Genomic DNA, 17,038 nt, shown 5'->3' with positions numbered 1-17,038 from the left:
TGTCTACAACACATTTACCTCACTGCAGATTTACTGCAATGCTAATGCCTTTTGCTGATTTGCCTCACTGCTAATGCACCTACAGTAGGAAAACAAACAGTAAAAGCTAAAATGCTGACACTAAAACTTTCTATTTTTTTAATATTTCAATTTGGACATTCTACATAACATATTACACATGTTAAAATGTAATTTATACAAATAAAAAATGTTCCTCCCATTAAATTGAACTGGGAAAAGTGAACGAAATGAATTTCTACTGCTGAGTACTGAAAGCTTACATGATGAAATATAATTCCTAGTAAAAGGTATATTGACCTGTTAGAAATACTGTTTTTAAATCTCAGGTGTCTTTTTTACAAGTATTAATAACATTGTTAGTTGTTCAAATTTAACTCTGTGGATTAAAACGGCGGATTAAAGGCCAGAATGTCTTTCCACCGAGGGGCAAAAGTTGGTCAGCCCATTCTGATGAAACAGGAGCTGATTACCTCCGTGTCAGCGCAGAAAGCAGGCATTTCCCCCGTTCGGCCACTAGGAGCGCTGTTGCATGGCGCTCAGGTGAAGACTCCCCTCGCTGTCTGATAACCCTTTCTGTCCCTCTCCTCTCTCCTGAATGGCACCTCGGTTACTCTCCCTCTCCCTCTCTGTGTACTGACTCTCAGGATTATCACTGAGCTGAGCTCAAATGAGCGACTTTTCCAGGATTAATCACTTTTCCTTGAGACTTTAGGTAAGTTTTCAGGAACTCCAGTCTGCTCTGTCCTGTGTGTTTGTGAAGGGAGTTATGGCAGGTGGTGTCATGCTGAGATAGCTGGAAACATGAGTCCAGATGTATTAGTGAAACTGCAGTCACATACATGTAATGGTGGCAGGTTTAATGCTTAATTCTAAATATTAGCTTCATTGCTGGGCTGAATACTGTGGTTCCCTGTATTAATCACAGATTTTGAAATACTCACCCACATGTTGCTTGCTAGAAAGCACATTTCTCACTGGAGCCTGTTTTTGACATCTGTAATTATGCATCATTCTCTATTAACGGATACATATTTTATGGTATTGAATCAGACAATAATAAACTGAATTATTTTCAGAATTCCTAAAATGCATGGAGAATTAAGCATCTTAACAATGTTTATGTTAAGCTGGGAGAGCAGTTTGTGCATAACACTGTGGTTAAGATATGAAGTGCATGTATTTACAATGAATGTATTAGGAAACGTTGATCAAGCGCCCTCTGGTGTTGGCTGCATAATGCACTGCTGTCTGAACTCCTGACCTGTTCTTGTTTGGCCACAGTGCTGCCCTTGTGTCTGTTTGTTTATCTTACGTTCAGGGGACCAGTAAAGAATGCATGTTTGAGTTTTGGGTAACACTTTGCTGAAAGGCAGTGTTCATAATGCTACACCACCACTGATCAGCCCTAACATTAAAACTACCTTTTTGTTTCTACACTCATTGTCCATTTTATCAGCTCCACTGACCATATAGGAGCACTTTGTAGTTCTACAGTTACAGACTGTAGTCCATCTGTTTCTCTGCAAACTTTGTTACCCTGTTCTTCAGTGGTCAGGACCTCCATAGAGCAGGTGCTATTTGGGTGGTGGATCATTCTCAGCACTGCAGTAACACTGACGTGGTGGTGGTGTGTTAGTGTGTGTTGCGCTGGTCTGAGTGGATCAGACACAGCAGTGCTGCTGGAGTTTTTAAACACCTCAGTGTCACTGCTGGACTGAGAATAGTCCACCAACCAAAAATATCCAGCCAACAGCGTCCTGTGGGCAGCGTCCTGTGACCACTGATGAAGGACTAGAGGATGACCAACACAAACTGTGCAGCAGCAGATGAGCTATCGTCTCTGACTTTACATCTACAAGGTGGACTGACAAGGTAGGAGTGTCTAATAGAGTGGACAGTGAGTGGACACAGTGTTTCAAAACTCCAGTACATAACAGTGACATGATGCTGATAGTGTGACAAGGCTTAAGTCTTATAAATGGTCAAATGAAACCTAAGTGCCACAGACAATGCTCAGTTTTGTTAAACTAGCCGACTTCACAAGCTGTGTCATGTTATAACCCCAGAGTGTGTCATGACACAACCTAATATCATCTGACTTAGATGTTGTGTCAACTTGACTTGAAGCTCGCAAAGGCAACCTTTATGACAAATAACGTCTGTGTGAATAATCATTATTGCTCTACAGTGAAGTGTTACCAGTATTTTATGAAATGAGACTGAAGTGAGGCAAAACTGAATAAAGACCGGCTTGCTTTGCCTCTAGGTTGCAGTTCTGTGTCACCGGGCAGGATGCAGTGTGGCTTGCTGCTGTGTCTGCTGCTGCTGATTTCCTCACTGAGAGTGAGAGGCCAGAACAGACGGAAAGGCAGACAGAAGGCCGAGAATCTGGTCATCCAAAATGAAGGAAAAAGTAAGAGTGTTGTACGAGTGTCTCAGTCTTCAAGTTCAAATATTGTCTTAATCCACCATACAGAGGCGTGTTTTTGGTATGTTTTCTGTATATGTTTGATATTGTTTACAACAAACCATATGCTAAAAGGCATGTCGCTGCTGTCGGAGCAAAACCTCCAAAATGGTAACTTTACAGGAGGAGGAAAAAACATACTTTACTTTTAATGTAAGTCAATGGAACCAGACTTTTTGTCCAAGTAATTCTGTCTGTTTCTTGTGGTCCATTCATCAGGAAGTTTACGCACAATGTAAAGAGCAACAGGTACTTTCAAAATATGTCAAAAACTGAAAAACGACAAAAATGGAGATATGAGGTTTTGTTCCGACAGCAGCCATATATTGGCCACAAAAAGCATTTGAAAGTTTGTGCCATACTTAAAATGTATGAACTTAATTGTGTTAAGAAACAAAAAATCATACCAGTTTCAGGTCATTATTGTTTGGACAGTTTCTTTGCATCCAAAATCTGTGTGTACACCTCTGAGTTCGTGATCCCGTCAGTGTAACGCCACTGTAAGAAAAAGGTCTCTGTGCTTTACAGGACCCTTAGTGCAGCCTGGCTGGAATTATTCTCTAGGCTTTCACTGCTGTTGTTGTGCTGAAAGTGTTTTTTTCTGAAACAAATATCATTTTATGAAGTAACATCAGTAGCTAAATTCAGATTTAAATTTTACCTATGGTCAAAGTGTCCAAATGCTTTTTGAGGCCCCTGTATGTCAATCCCCCCCTTTCAGATAAGGCCATACTGTTTAATTTGGGTAAATTAGTGATTCATAACCTTGGTCCGAGTGTACCACTGTCCAGGGGTAGACCGAAATAAAAATTTGCATTGGCCGCTAAGGTCACAAAGCCAATAGGGGCTGTCATGGGCTGGAGGCTAGGGAACCAGCCTTGAGACTGAAAGGTCACTGGTTTGATCCCCTCAGCCGACGGTACATGACTATAGTGCCCTTGAGCAAAACACCTAACCCCCAACTGCTCCCCGGATGCCGTAGATAGGGCTGCCCGCCACTCCGGGCAGGTGTGCTCACTGCCCCCTAGTGTTTGTGTTCATTAGTGTGCATGTATGTGGGTGTTTCACTGCACGGATGGGTTAAATGCGGAGCTCTTAGTCCTCTGTGGGCAAAACACAGTCGGCTAAAAGGTTCGGAATTCTATTCTATAAACTGACCAAAATTAAGAGTTTGTAGTCGGAATAATAGAAACATGCTGCTGTTTCTGGACCATTTAACTGAATTAGTTCAATCTGGAGTCCCACAGCAACCAAAACTATTTAAAACCAATTCAGAAAGTATACAGACCTTAAATATTTACAAGGATTATGTCATCATCTGTTTAAACCCAAGACATTAATGGAGATAGCAGTAAGCTAAATATACAGAAAATCATCATCTACAGGGTCCTAAATTTACATCTGAAAACACAGAATGTGTTTTCAACTCTGTATTGACTTTGAACTAATTCAGATTCACACATATTGTATTTACAATAAACAAGCATGCTTCAGCACCAAAAACGAGTCAGGTGTCGTTTTGAATGAGTGTAACTGTGGTGGTCCCCCTGCTGAGCTGGTCTGCCGTAACGTCATTCAGTATAGGTTATTTTATTAAGGTCTGCTTAGCTACTGCAGCGATAGCCTAATTTTATACAGTGATATTAGCAAACTGTAGCCAGTGGAACAGCATCAGTGGAGGCAGGTGGACCGGCTTGGCCCTCGACCCTCAGGCTCGGCATTTTTTTAGTGGCCAAAATGTGAAATGTTATGTCCTGGGGCACCGGTCAATAAGCAGGGTCGGCCCCTGCCCCTGTCGTGTTTTCACTGCTGTAATTCACTAAACTTAACGGATCAGCTAATCAATAAAGAAGGCAAGGCCTTCCTGAGTTGAAGTCAGTGTGTTAGAGCAGAGAAAGCACCAAAACATGCCCACTGTAGTAAATAGATGCACTGATTAATGCTTCTCTATTCCCATTTTTCCTTTCTTTTAACTGTTTAAATTCTGGCTTATTACATAAGGTTTATTAGTTAGTGGTCTCAGCATCAGATGCTCCTCCCACATCGCAGAAAGGGTGGTTGTGAAATCGCCTGCCCCTACCTGTCACATTAGAACAGTGGTCTGTGATTGGTTATTTTACCTGTCAGTCAAACAGACCCTTCCTGTCAAAGAAGGAGGTTCTTGGTTTTGGGAATTCCACTAATGTTTCAAAATTTCTGCATAATTAAATGGTTGTGATGTACAAGCTCAATTCCAAAAAAGTTGGGATGCTGTATAAAATATAAATAAATGTAAATAAAAACAGAATGCAATGATTTGTGAATCTCATAGACCCACATTTTATTCACATTGTAACATAAAACACATATCAGATGTTGAAAGAGAGACATTTTAACATTTCATGAAAAACATTAACTCATTTAGAACCTGATGGCAGCAACGCGTCTCAAAACAGTCGGGACAGGGCCGCGTCTACCATTGTGTAGCATCCCCTCTTCTTTCAACAACAGTCTGTAAACGTCTGGGACGTGAGGAGACCAGTTGCTGGAGTTTTGGGAGAGGAATGTTGCCCCATTCTTGCCTGATGTAGGATTCTAGCTGCTCAACAGTTCTGGTCTTCCTTGCTGGATTTTTCGTTTCATGATGCACCGAATGTTTTCTATTGGTGAAAGGTCTGGACTGCAGGCAGGTCAGTTCAGCACCCGGAATCTTCTTCTGCAAAGCCACGCTGTTGTGATGGAAGCAGTATGTGGTTTAGCATTGTCTCGCTAAAATATTCAAGGCCTTCCCTGAAAGAGACGCCGTCTGGATGGCAGCATATGTTGTTCTAAAACCTGTATATTTTGTTCAGCATTGATAGAGCCTTTCCAGATGTGTGAGCTGCCATAGACACTAATGCAACCCCAGACCATCAGAGATGCAGGCTTTTGAACTGTGCGCTGATAACAAGCTGGATGATTCCTCTCCTCTTGAGTCTGCTGGACACGGCGTCCATGGTTTCCAAAAAGAATTTCAAATTTTGATTCATCTGACCACAGAACAGTTTTCCTTTTCACCTCAGTCCATTTTAAATGAGCTTTGGCCCAGAAACGTTGGCAGCGTTTCTGGATCATGTTGACATGTGGCTTCTTCTTTGCATGATACAGCTTTAACTTGCATTTGTGGATCACACAGCGAACTGTGTTCACTAACAGTGATTTCTGGAAGTGTTTCTGAGCCCATGCAGTGATTTCCAGTACAGAGTCATGCCTGTTTTTAATACAGTGCCGCCTAAGGGCCCGAAGATGACGAGCATCCAATACTGACCTTCGGCATTGTTCCTTCCTTACAGCGATTTCTCCACATTCTCTGAATCTTTTGATGATATTATGTACTGTAGATTGTAGGATATTCATTCAGTCTTTGTAATTTTATGTTGAGGAACATTTTTCTGAAATTGTTCCACAATTTTTAGACGCAGTTTTTCGCCAATTGGTGAACCTCTGCCCATCTTTGCTTCTGAGAGACTCTGCCTCTCTAAAATGCTCTTTTTATACTCAGTCATGTGAGTTAGTTGCAAATTGCTCCTCCAGCTGTTTTTAATTAGTACCACTTACTTTTCCAGCCTGTAGTTGCCCCTGTCCCAACTTTTTTGAGACGCGTTGCTGCCATCAAGTTCTAAATTAGTTAATATTTTTCATAAAATGTTAAAATGCCTCATCTGATACGTGTTCTATGGTCTGTTGTGAATAAAATATGGTTCTGTGAGATTTGCAAATCATTGTATTGAGTTTTTATTTACATTTGTTTACATTTTACACAGCATCCCAACTTTTTTTGGAATTGGGGTTGTAAACAAAGTCATTCAGAGAGAAAATTGCTGACTTTTTACTGATTTTTTAAGTGATCATTGGAGCCATTATGGTGGTGATAGTCTCACTATCCAAATCCATCAGTAAACCTACACGTGTCTTCTGTGTTTTATGTGTAATGTTGGTTGTGGTAAAATAGTGCTAAATCTGAAAAAAACACTTTGGGTCTTTGGGTACTATTTTGCCCTACAACACCCTGCATGTACCCCTCCACCTTCCATGTGTTGCAAAAACACATTTTAGTCCTAAAGATTACTGCAAAACTATCATAAAACAGTGTCTCAGTCATCAGGCAGTGAATTCATAACCATTTCATGCAGTAACTTTCTGTGAGGGAGCTTTTAGAGGTGGACGTCTGGTTCCTATCACCACCACTGTGAACAGTTCTGACTCTGTAAGAACAGAGCATTTCACACCAAACCACTCTGAATGACTCTGTTTACATCTCAGTGACACTGAAAATTTGAAAAATCGTTGGAATTCCCCTTTCAAGGACAACATACACTACATGGGAAGTAATACAGTCTGGCTTTCATTCTTAAATTTTAGCAGGTCCTGGGAGGCTTTAATCTCTCTTTCTCTTTGTCTTTCCTGTCCAGCCCTAATCTGCCCAGTGGAGGTGGCCTTTCTCGTGGACAGTTCTGAGAAAGCCAATGCGATTCAGTTCGACAAGCAGCGAGACTTTGTGACACGTTTCGGCATGCAGCTGGTGCAGCTGCAGGTGCCCGGCTGGCGGCTGCGTCTGCGGCTGGCACTGTTGCAGTACAGCAGCACCGTCTCTGTGGAGCACAACTTTCGCGACTGGCAGGACGTGGACGTCTTTCAGAGCCGAGTGGCCACCATGTCCTACATCGGCTACGGCACCTACTTGGCCTACGCCATCTCCAACGCCACCCAGCTGTTCGTCAGGGAGACAGCGGGCAGCAGCCTGCGCTTTGCCCTGCTGATGACAGATGGACTGGACCACCCGCGCAGCCCCAGCGCTGTTGCCGCGGCTGCAGACGCCAAAAACCACAACATCCGGATTTTCGCCATTGGGCTGTCGCCTCCGACGCGGGAAGGCCAGAGCTATGCCAGGCTGCGGTCGCTCGCCAGCGCCCCCCCAAAGCAGCACGTCTTCAACCTTGAGGACACTGACCTGGATGAAAGACTGTTTTCTGAACTGGTGAGTGTGGATAGTAAAGGTCCGGTTAGATTGGCAGAGTGTGTCCAGAGCTCATTCTTTAGTCTGCTTATTCTAATATAAGGATGTTACTGGATTCTTCTCTGTATGTAAATCACCCCTTAAGGGTCTGTATGTGGATCTGCGTTTCAGAACTAGAGAATTTGCGCATTGTTTTCCTAGCAGTTATTCAGTAATTCAGAGTTTAACTTAAATAATTCATAGTAAATACTGAATAATTCTTATTATATACTGTAAAATTCATAGAAGATTGTGAACAATTCATAGTAGTTACTGAATAATTCATAGAAGACTGTGATTAATTCAGAGTAGGTACTGAATAATTTATAATAGATTATGAATAATTCATAATAGTTAGTAAGTAATTTATAGCAGTTATATAATGATTCAAAGTAGTTACTGAATAATTAATAGTAATGACTGAATAATTCATAGTGGATGTTAAATAATTCTTAATAGTTACTTAAAAATTCATAGTACAGACTAAGTAATTAATAGTACATACTAAATAATTAATAGTAGATACTGAATAATTCATAGTAGATACTGAATAATTCATTGTAGTTACTGAATAAATCGTAGTATTTACTGCATAATTCATAGTAGATATTGAATAATTAATAGAATTCATAGTATTCACTGAATAACTCATAGTAGATACTGAATAATTTATAGTACATACTGAATAACTCATAGTAGATACTGAATAATTTATAGTACATACTGAATAATTCATAGTGGATACTGAATAATTTATAGTACATACTGAATAATTCATAGTAGATATTGAATAATTCATAGTATTCACTGAATAACTCATAGTAGATACTGAATAATTTATAGTACATACTGAATAATTCATAGTAGATACTGAATAATGAATAGCAGTTACTGAATAATAGATCTTAAGATCTAATGGACCAGTCCCAAAGCATTAACAGTTACATCTTAAACCCTTGTTCTTTGTCCTCTTCGTCTGTGGTTTACTGTCTGTGACACTGCTTTTCTCTCTTTGATAGAGAGCAGCTGTCGATATAGGGGTAAGTACGTTCCACTTTCATCAAAACAAAATCTTCAGACAGTCTTTGCTCTCATCAGTGACCTTTACTCTGAGTTAGTCTCTAGTCTCACTCGGTCTGGTAATGAAAGAATTCCATAGCTGGTCGATCAGCTTTTGTCTCTGTTGCAGTGTCCACAACCCAAATACTGTCTGTGTGATAAAGGAGAGAGGGGACCTCCAGGAAACCCAGTGAGTGAGCCAAACGTTCAGCACCTTGACTTTTCATCTCTTCCTGATCAGATTACTTACTCTTTACATTCCTTTATTGGCTGTACAGATTGTTTGTTCTTTGTCATATTGACGTAAGTTGTTTCAATACTACTAAAAGTGATTTAAAAATTTCCTGCATAATTCAATCATTGAGTTGTAAGCAGAGTCATTCAGTGGTTTGATGTGAAATGGTTCATTGTAGAGAAACTTACAGACAAGTGGTGATAAGAACCAGGGGTGTGATTCTGAAAACACAAATCTAACCATTTTATTTATTATCCAAAACCACCAGTGAACCTTCTGAGAGTTTAAATGTAATGTTGGTGGTGGCAAAATAGTAATGTAGGCCTGCATGCACCTCTCCACCATGGATGTGTTTAAAAAAGTGCCTTTTAGGCAAAAATCTGATCTCCAAACCACCATTAAACAAAGTCTCAGGCATCAGTGTATGCATAAGCATTTAATAATAGTAATAATAATAATAATAATAATAATAACAATAATAATAATATGTAACTCTCTGTAAGGGAGCTGTTTGAAGGCATTAACCCCTTAACATTCCTTATTACATACTAATTCTTATTATTCATTAACTACAGGGACTTCCGTGCAAACTAATGGAGCTTTTAGGTTATAGAGGCGTGTAATAAAACTTTGCCAGTGGTCCATGGCCTGGTAAGGGGTTAAACTCTTCAGACGTCTGGTTCCTCTAGAATGGAGCGGTGGACTTTGTTTACACCGATCAGGCATAACATTATGACCACCTCCTTGTTTCTGCGCTCATTGTCCATTTTATCAGCTCCACTTACTATATAGGTGCACTTTGTAGTTCTACAGTTACAGACTGTAGTCCATCTGTTTCTCTGCATACTTTGTTAGCCCCCTTTTACCCTGTTCTTCAGTGATCAGGACCCCCATGGACCCTCACAGAGCAGGTACTATTTGGGTGGTGGATCATTCTCAGCACTGCAGTAACACTGACGTGGTGGTGGTGTGTTAGTGTGTGTTATGCTGGTCTGAGTGGATCAGACACGGCAGTGCTGCTGGAGTATGCAGAGAAACAGATGGACTACAGTCTGTAACTGTAGAACTACAAAGTGCACCTATATAGTAAGTGGAGCTGATAAAATGGACAATGAGCGTAGAAACAAGGAGGTGGTCAGAATGTTATGCCTGACCGGTGAATATCTTAATGTTAAATTATGTGGAAATGTTGAAAAATGAGTGAACTTTGCCTTCACACTGTCCATATTGTGCCATCATTTAGATTCACTTGTTGCCATAAAACCTTCTCGTAGACTTTATGGTCGTGCTTTGAGAAAGCCATCTTGCTCTGTAGTGATCTGTATTACATGTGAGGTGGAAAGAATGACACTGCAGTGTTTGGATAGTTCCTGGGCTCATAACCGAACAAATGGCAGGTCAGAATGTGCTGATCCTCACTCTGAGTGTGAGCTTGACTTGGCAGGAGAACAAAGCCTGATTTGGTCTGATCTTTGTGTGGCAAAGCTGTGGTTTTAGGGCGGAGCGGAGCAGGTGGGTTCTGCTTGAGGCTCAGTGAGGATGGGACAGTGTTTCTCACACTGTAAGTAAGTGTAGCAGGTGCTGAGCGACATAAAGAAGACAGAAAGAAGGCTCACAGTGTCCGTGGGAAAGAGGGGTCAAAGGTCAAGGGCAGAAGATTAGGTATGACAAAGCAGATGTCAGTGCTCATATAAGTCAAGAATTTAGCCCGACGAAACTGAAGTTAACCGCTTTCCCACCCCCTGTTCAGCTCATTTAATCTTTTATGCGGACCCCCGTGTGGCCATTCCGTGGGAAAATGGAAAATGGTGGAAATTAAAATATGAAATAAAATATTTGTTCCATAATTCTGTTATCAGATTAGGTAGATGCTAGTGAGCAGTGAAGGGTGAAAGGTGAGAACCTCTTGCTATGAAATATACTCACATCTCTCCACAAAGACGGCTCTGACGAGATAAAACTGCAGTTTTCTTCATATCAAAAATAAATGTGCAGCTGCCGATATAAAAATAGCATTTAAATACATTAAAAACATGCTTATAGATGCTGATTTGCTTGCAAAAATCTAAAAATGCTATCAAAAATCCTGTTTGGTTCTGGCTTTGTAAATCATACACGTTTCTATTTAAGTATATTGCATCAACATTAAGAAAAAGGACCTATGAATCTTTGGGAAAATTGCATTTTATGGCTGCTGAGAAAAAATTAATTTTGATTTTCTGTCAGTTGAAGTTTCTTTGTGGAGTACCTTCACAATGCACGATATCATAAAGCATGGCTGCCCAAAGCTTTGGCCCACAAAGACTTCTGATTTTGCCTGCCTCTTTTAACATTTTATATTTTAAGTGCTTTTAGTAACAATACATACAGTGTAATTTTACAAATTGAAAAATTCTCCACAAATATTGTGAGACGTGTGAAAAAGTAACTTAATAAGGACATCTTAAATGAATTAATGTGACTTCCTTGCTCAAATGATTCAGTCTCCCAGTAGGTCACCCATATACCTTTGTGATATCTGTACATACAGTACTGTGCAAAAGTCAGAGACCGCAATTAAGTGATTTCATTTTCAGTCAAAACAGCAATTAAGTACAAGTTAGTCATTTTTCAGGAGATATTTATGAGGAGATTAGATAGAAGATGGGGATCCTAACAACCACCTGGAAGACCTGGTAGACACCCAAACTGCCCCATCAGATAAACAGCACTTAAAGCTTTCATCTCTGAGAGAGAGGAGAAAATCAAGCTGCTTCAGATCTGAAAACATCCACAGGTGTTTCTGTCCATCCTTCCACTGTGAGAAGACGACTCAGCGCTGTGGGTCTGAAAGGATGTGTAGCTGATCAAGAAGAACCTCACTGAGAAAAGGAGACGGACACATCAAACAAAGAAGCTGAACGATGGACTGACCACCCCAGAGTCCAGACCTCAACACCACTGAATGTGTTTGATTACTTCAGAAAATGATCAACCAGCTTCTAAGACTGAACTTTGGAGGTGTGTCTGCAGATTCTTTGAGGAACTGAAAGTGAGGCTCCTGAAAAGAATGGCAGCTGTAATAAAGGTGAAGAGTGACTCACTGAACACTGAAATCATATTTAGTTGATGTGGCTTCTGTGTGATTTTCTGTTAAATACATATTTTCTGTGTTGTTCCTGATGCTGAAAATGGAAAGCTCATTTAAATGAGGGGAGGTTTCTGACTTTTGCACCGCGCTGTATTTGGAACACGTTAGCTTATCACTCATGTCCTGACAACTTTTTAGCAGATATTATTGAAACACACTAATCTCTAATCTCTAATGAAGGGTAAACCAGGCAATCCAGGCCCTACTGGACTTCCTGGCCCGAAAGGATACAGAGTAAGTCCAGTTTAGACTCACTTATATCAAGTCATTCAAAATAGTTCTGCTTTTTGTCCGTTTGTAGAATTGCTGATATTTTTTCTCATCTTTGTTGTCATCGTAGGGGGCGCCTGGTTTGAATGGCCGGCCGGGAATAGAGGGTGTTGAGGTAATAAATTGGGAAGCCTTTATAAAAGCACCTTTTCATATTCATTTGGGGTTTTTGAGTAATCACCATGATGCCTTTCACTCTGTTACAGGGAAGATCAGGAGCTAGAGGAGAAAAGGTTAGTCTTTTAAAAGTCTTTCTTTTTTGTTTGGACTACAGCTTTAAATGTAAAATTAAAATACAATGGTAGAAATTAAATTATGACTTTTTTGCATTGCAGATTGGTTTATTTACTACAGTAAGCCTGATATAGAGTACAGTCTACAGACATACGATAAAGAGGCATATAAAAATAATATCAGTGATACACCGATATGGGAATTGTGGGCCAGTATGCAATATTTTTCATGTTCATATTACAATAGCTTTTGGGTCTTTCTGCAGGAACGTCTATTTTTGTGTCCCTTGCGTTCACAGATAGGGTTACAATTTATTTATATTTTAAAATAAAACAATAAGTTATTTTAACAATGACACCTTCTTGAACCTCAATTTAGCAATATTGGTTTTTAAATCAATTATCTAGAATTCTAAGCACCACAGAAGAGCTCGTCCCCACAGTCATGTGTAAAGGCTGAGGCCATATTTTGAGGTACAAAACATGTTTTTCTGCAATTTTAACTACAATAATCTGTACATGATGATGAAATATATGATTTAAATGACATAAAGAAAACAAATGTCAAATAAATATTATAAAATGTGTAATGAAAGTTCCCCAGGAGTCGAGTAAAGTCAAGTCAAGTTTATTTATATAGCGCCTTTTACAACAGATGTTGTCACAAAGCAGCTTTACAGAGAATCCGGGTCCACGCCCCCAGTGAGCAGGCCTTGGCGACAGTGTCAAGGACAAACTCCCTCAACAGGAGGAAGAAACCTCGAGAGGAACCAGACTCAAATAGGGGAACCCATCCTCCTCTGGTCGACACCGGATAACAGCACAGACACAAAACAATATTAGTGGATACAGTTTAACACCACTGTGCAGAGCGCCGGCCGCATCAGTCACGTCAGACCCTCTTAGGATGGGCAGCCGCTCAGCTCAGGGAAAGAGAGGGAGAGGAAGCTTTTAGCTGAAGTCACTGGTGTGACCGACTTTATTCTTAGGTAATTGTGAAAAAATAGAATACAAATGGATTAAATTACATATTTTAGTGGATATTCCATGATTGACAACATGTGGTTTGATGCTCTGTAGCAGCCATTTTGTAAAATGCATTTTCATTAAAATGTCTCTGGTGTTTCCTTTCTTATGTGTAACACCAATGAGGATCGGTAACACCAGTGACTCCTATGGAGAGACAGAAAAGTGGACGTTTCTGTAGAATGACCCTTTTACAGAATAGCAGATTCTAATTTATAAGCTTGTTCTAATTTCAGGTAAAAAAAATAGTATTGCAGAAGCTTCCCAACAATACATATGCCATCATATATGGGTTTGAAATGTGGGTCAAATCAAACATATGTTAGTGTGTGTTGCGCTGGTCTGAGTGGATCAGACACAGCAGTGCTGCTGGAGTTTCTAAACACCTCAGTGTCACTGCTGGACTGAGAATAGTCCACCAACCACAAATATCCAGCCAACAGCGTCCTGTGGGCAGCGTCCTGTGACCACTGATGAAGGACTAGAGGATGACCAACACAAACTGTGCAGCAGCAGATGAGCTATCGTCTCTGACTTTACATCTACAAGGTGGACTGACAAGGTAGGAGTGTCTAATAGAGTGGACAGTGAGTGGACACAGTGTTTAAAAACTCCAGCAGCACTGCTGTGTCTGATCCACTCACACACTAACACACCACCACCACGTCAGTGTTACTGCAGTGCTGAGAACCTGCTCTGTGAGGGTCCATGGGGGTTCTGACCACTGAATGGTCATAATGTTATGCCTGATCGGTGTATAGGCTGATTAACTCCTGGGTTATTCTGCCTGGAAAGGTTTTGAAAGCAGTGATTAGGAGAACTGACCCAGGCTTCTGTGCTTAGTGTTAATCTCAGGCTTCCAGAACTTTCACTGCCGCTGCCTCTCATGCCAAAGTCCTCCGCAGTGCTGCTGTGTGGATCCAAAGTGTGCAGATAACATCAGATGCCAGAATGGTGTCCGTAAATCTTGCGTGCGGGGCTTTTAATGCGCTCTCTGTTTGTGTCTTTCTCTCTCTCTCTGTTTTCTGCCCCTGCTGTAGGGCGAGAGAGGAGAGTGTGGCGCCCCGGGGATGAAGGGGGATCAAGTAGGTTTTGTGAATCACTCTCCGGATCTGGCGTTTGTGCTGGTTGCTCTGGCTTTCGGTGCGAGATGTTGATTATCTTTTCTCTCCCTGCAGGGTGCACATGGACCGCCTGGGTCTCGTGGAGCTTCAGGAGAGCAGGTGACCACCAAACATCTCTTTACTGGACCACTTATATTTCTGATTGCACACTTTTGTGGTCGTGATTTCACCCACTGACCTACATTAGTGCACCAGCACTGGTTTTAACAGCAGTAGTGAGAAAACAAGCAGTTTTATAAAACCGATAGTTCTGGTCCTAAAATCTGACTGGCTGAGCCACGTTCGTAAAATCCACGATATACCGCGGCTGTGACCGCCTCACAGCAGCTGAACTCTGTATCACTGCACCACGGCACGAAAAACCTTTCTGCTGTTAACGGATTAATCTTTGACTCTAATGCTGATCGCACGGGGCTGAAAACGTATTTTCTGATTATAAACTGAAGGTTTTTTGCAATAAACAGTGCTGAGTTATCATATGTTCACTGTTATACGAAAAAAGTAAAAAATCATGAAATGTCTGCAGTTTACAGTGACTGGCGACCAAACGTTCTTCTCCTCATTCTCAATGGCTGCTCAGCAATGATACTGTACTCTAATGGAACTACATTTCTTGGTGGAATACTTGTTTATGTCAGTTAATATTAATACTAGCTTAAATAATTATCTAAAACATTGTGTATTTTAATATATTTCATGTTGGCCGCTGCTTCGCGTCGTGCCAAAGAACATCCTTTCTGCGATTATTCCACACTGTAAAAATGAGAAGTCAGCTCAACTTAAAATGATACAGTAAATGATTACATGGCTTTTCCTGAGTTGACCCAACTTGAGTTCACACAACTTAAACTTCTTAGTTGAGCCAAAATTCTCCCAGCTACTGTTTTTAGATCTGCATCTCAGTTAAATAAACAAAACTGAATTTGTGTTTTTTACTCATTTTCTCCGCTAGATGGCGCTCCTTCTATCACACAGTTCCATCTGGCATGGTTTCATCTTGGGCTTCCAGATGTGGACAGCTGTGGCATTGATGGGATTCAAACTCACAACCTCCTGATGGTGGGATGAATTATTAGACAGTTGCACCATGAGATGATGCTGTGTTTAATGTTAAAACAACAATATTTTCTCCAGTTCATTAAACATTTGTAGACACAGAATCTGAGTTGCTTCATGTGTTCCTGAGTGGTGCTGTGGACAAAGCTGTCACCCCAACATGAGGTTGTGAGTTTGAGCCCCAGTGAAGCCATAGCCGTCCGTAAGTGTGTAAGAGGAAAAACATCTAGCAGGACTGTGTGATGGAGAGAGTCCTAGTGGGGGAAGCTGAGTATAAAAAAACAAGTTCATTTTATTTTCCTCACTGAGATTCAGAACTAAAAAAATAAGAGAACGTTTGACTCAACTAAGAAGTTTGAGTTGAACTCTGGTGTCCTCAAGTTGAGTCAACTCAAGAAAAGCCATGTAATTAGTTACTATATCATTTTGAGTTGAGCTGAATTCATATTTTGAACAGTGTATACATTATTCATGTAAGGTCATTTTTGAATGGGGTCATTCATTTATTTTGCACTGGGCCTCATACAATACTAGCCTGGCCACTGTGAGGCAGCACCACAGCCCAAGCCACACTGTAAAAAGTGGCTCGTCAGATCTACTTAAAAAAATTAACGAATTTTACTCAACCTAAATAAATACTTTGAATCAACAATTCTTTCAATCAAAGTAATTTTTTGAGTTGAATAAAACTAGTTCAATTGCTTGTTACATCATGAAGTATTTTTTTTAAGTATATCTGATGAGCCACTTTTTACAGTGCATAAGGCTCCAAGGTGCCTCTGTACAATAACACTAAATTTATTAAAGGTTTGTAAATACATTTGAAATAAATCATTTATGAGCAGTTACAACACATAAAAACAGACAGATTATCAGATAAACAGCACTTAAAGCTTTCATCTTTGAGAGAGAGGAGAAAATCAAGCTGCTTCAGATCTGAAAACATCCACAGGTGTTTCTGTCCATCCTTCCACTGAGAGAAGACGACTCAGCGCTATGGACTGGCCTGGTGCTTGCCAAATAGTGAGCCCACATTCATCTATACTGTTAAACTGTTTTCTGGTTACTTATCTTACTTTGTTTTCTCCGTCAGTCAGAATTATACCTGTCAGCTTCGTCAGATATTTGTTAATATCTTAAGTTACTACTATTTAAACAACACCATGTCAAAAATGATCATTTGGCCCACATTATTTTATGAAATTACTAAATTCACATTCTTAACAACATTGTTTACCTTGACATTTTCAGCCTGCTATCTGCCATCACCTTCATGATTGTCACAGGTGTTGATATATTGCTGCCGGGTGGTAATGGGGTTGGGTCGCATCTTCTTTAATACAGCATTCCTGGTGTGGCGCGGTTAATAACCTTTCTTTGTTCTTGTTTTTTTGTGTTATTAC

At 40.5% G+C, this 17,038-nt stretch overlaps 1 protein-coding gene across 1 annotated transcript in view; it reads left to right on the top strand.

Moving 5' to 3' along the window:
• The first annotated feature begins 625 nt into the window (after positions 1 to 625).
• col28a1a (collagen, type XXVIII, alpha 1a) overlaps positions 626 to 17,038 on the top strand; it is a 50,722-nt gene continuing 34,309 nt past the window's right edge. Inside the window, exons 1-9 of the mRNA XM_036565944.1 lie at positions 626 to 733; positions 2,288 to 2,434; positions 6,919 to 7,490; positions 8,674 to 8,751; positions 12,107 to 12,160; positions 12,267 to 12,311; positions 12,403 to 12,429; positions 14,496 to 14,540; positions 14,634 to 14,678. Coding sequence (XP_036421837.1) covers positions 2,314 to 2,434; positions 6,919 to 7,490; positions 8,674 to 8,751; positions 12,107 to 12,160; positions 12,267 to 12,311; positions 12,403 to 12,429; positions 14,496 to 14,540; positions 14,634 to 14,678 — 987 coding nt within the window. The 5' untranslated portion in view covers positions 626 to 733; positions 2,288 to 2,313. The remainder of the gene's footprint in view (positions 734 to 2,287; positions 2,435 to 6,918; positions 7,491 to 8,673; positions 8,752 to 12,106; positions 12,161 to 12,266; positions 12,312 to 12,402; positions 12,430 to 14,495; positions 14,541 to 14,633; positions 14,679 to 17,038) is intronic.

This window comes from Colossoma macropomum, unplaced genomic scaffold, assembly GCF_904425465.1.
Source record: "Colossoma macropomum unplaced genomic scaffold, Colossoma_macropomum, whole genome shotgun sequence".
Lineage (NCBI taxonomy): Eukaryota > Metazoa > Chordata > Actinopteri > Characiformes > Serrasalmidae > Colossoma > Colossoma macropomum.
The sequence above is the reverse complement of the archived record's forward strand: the minus strand, read 5'-3'. Positions and strand labels throughout refer to the sequence as shown.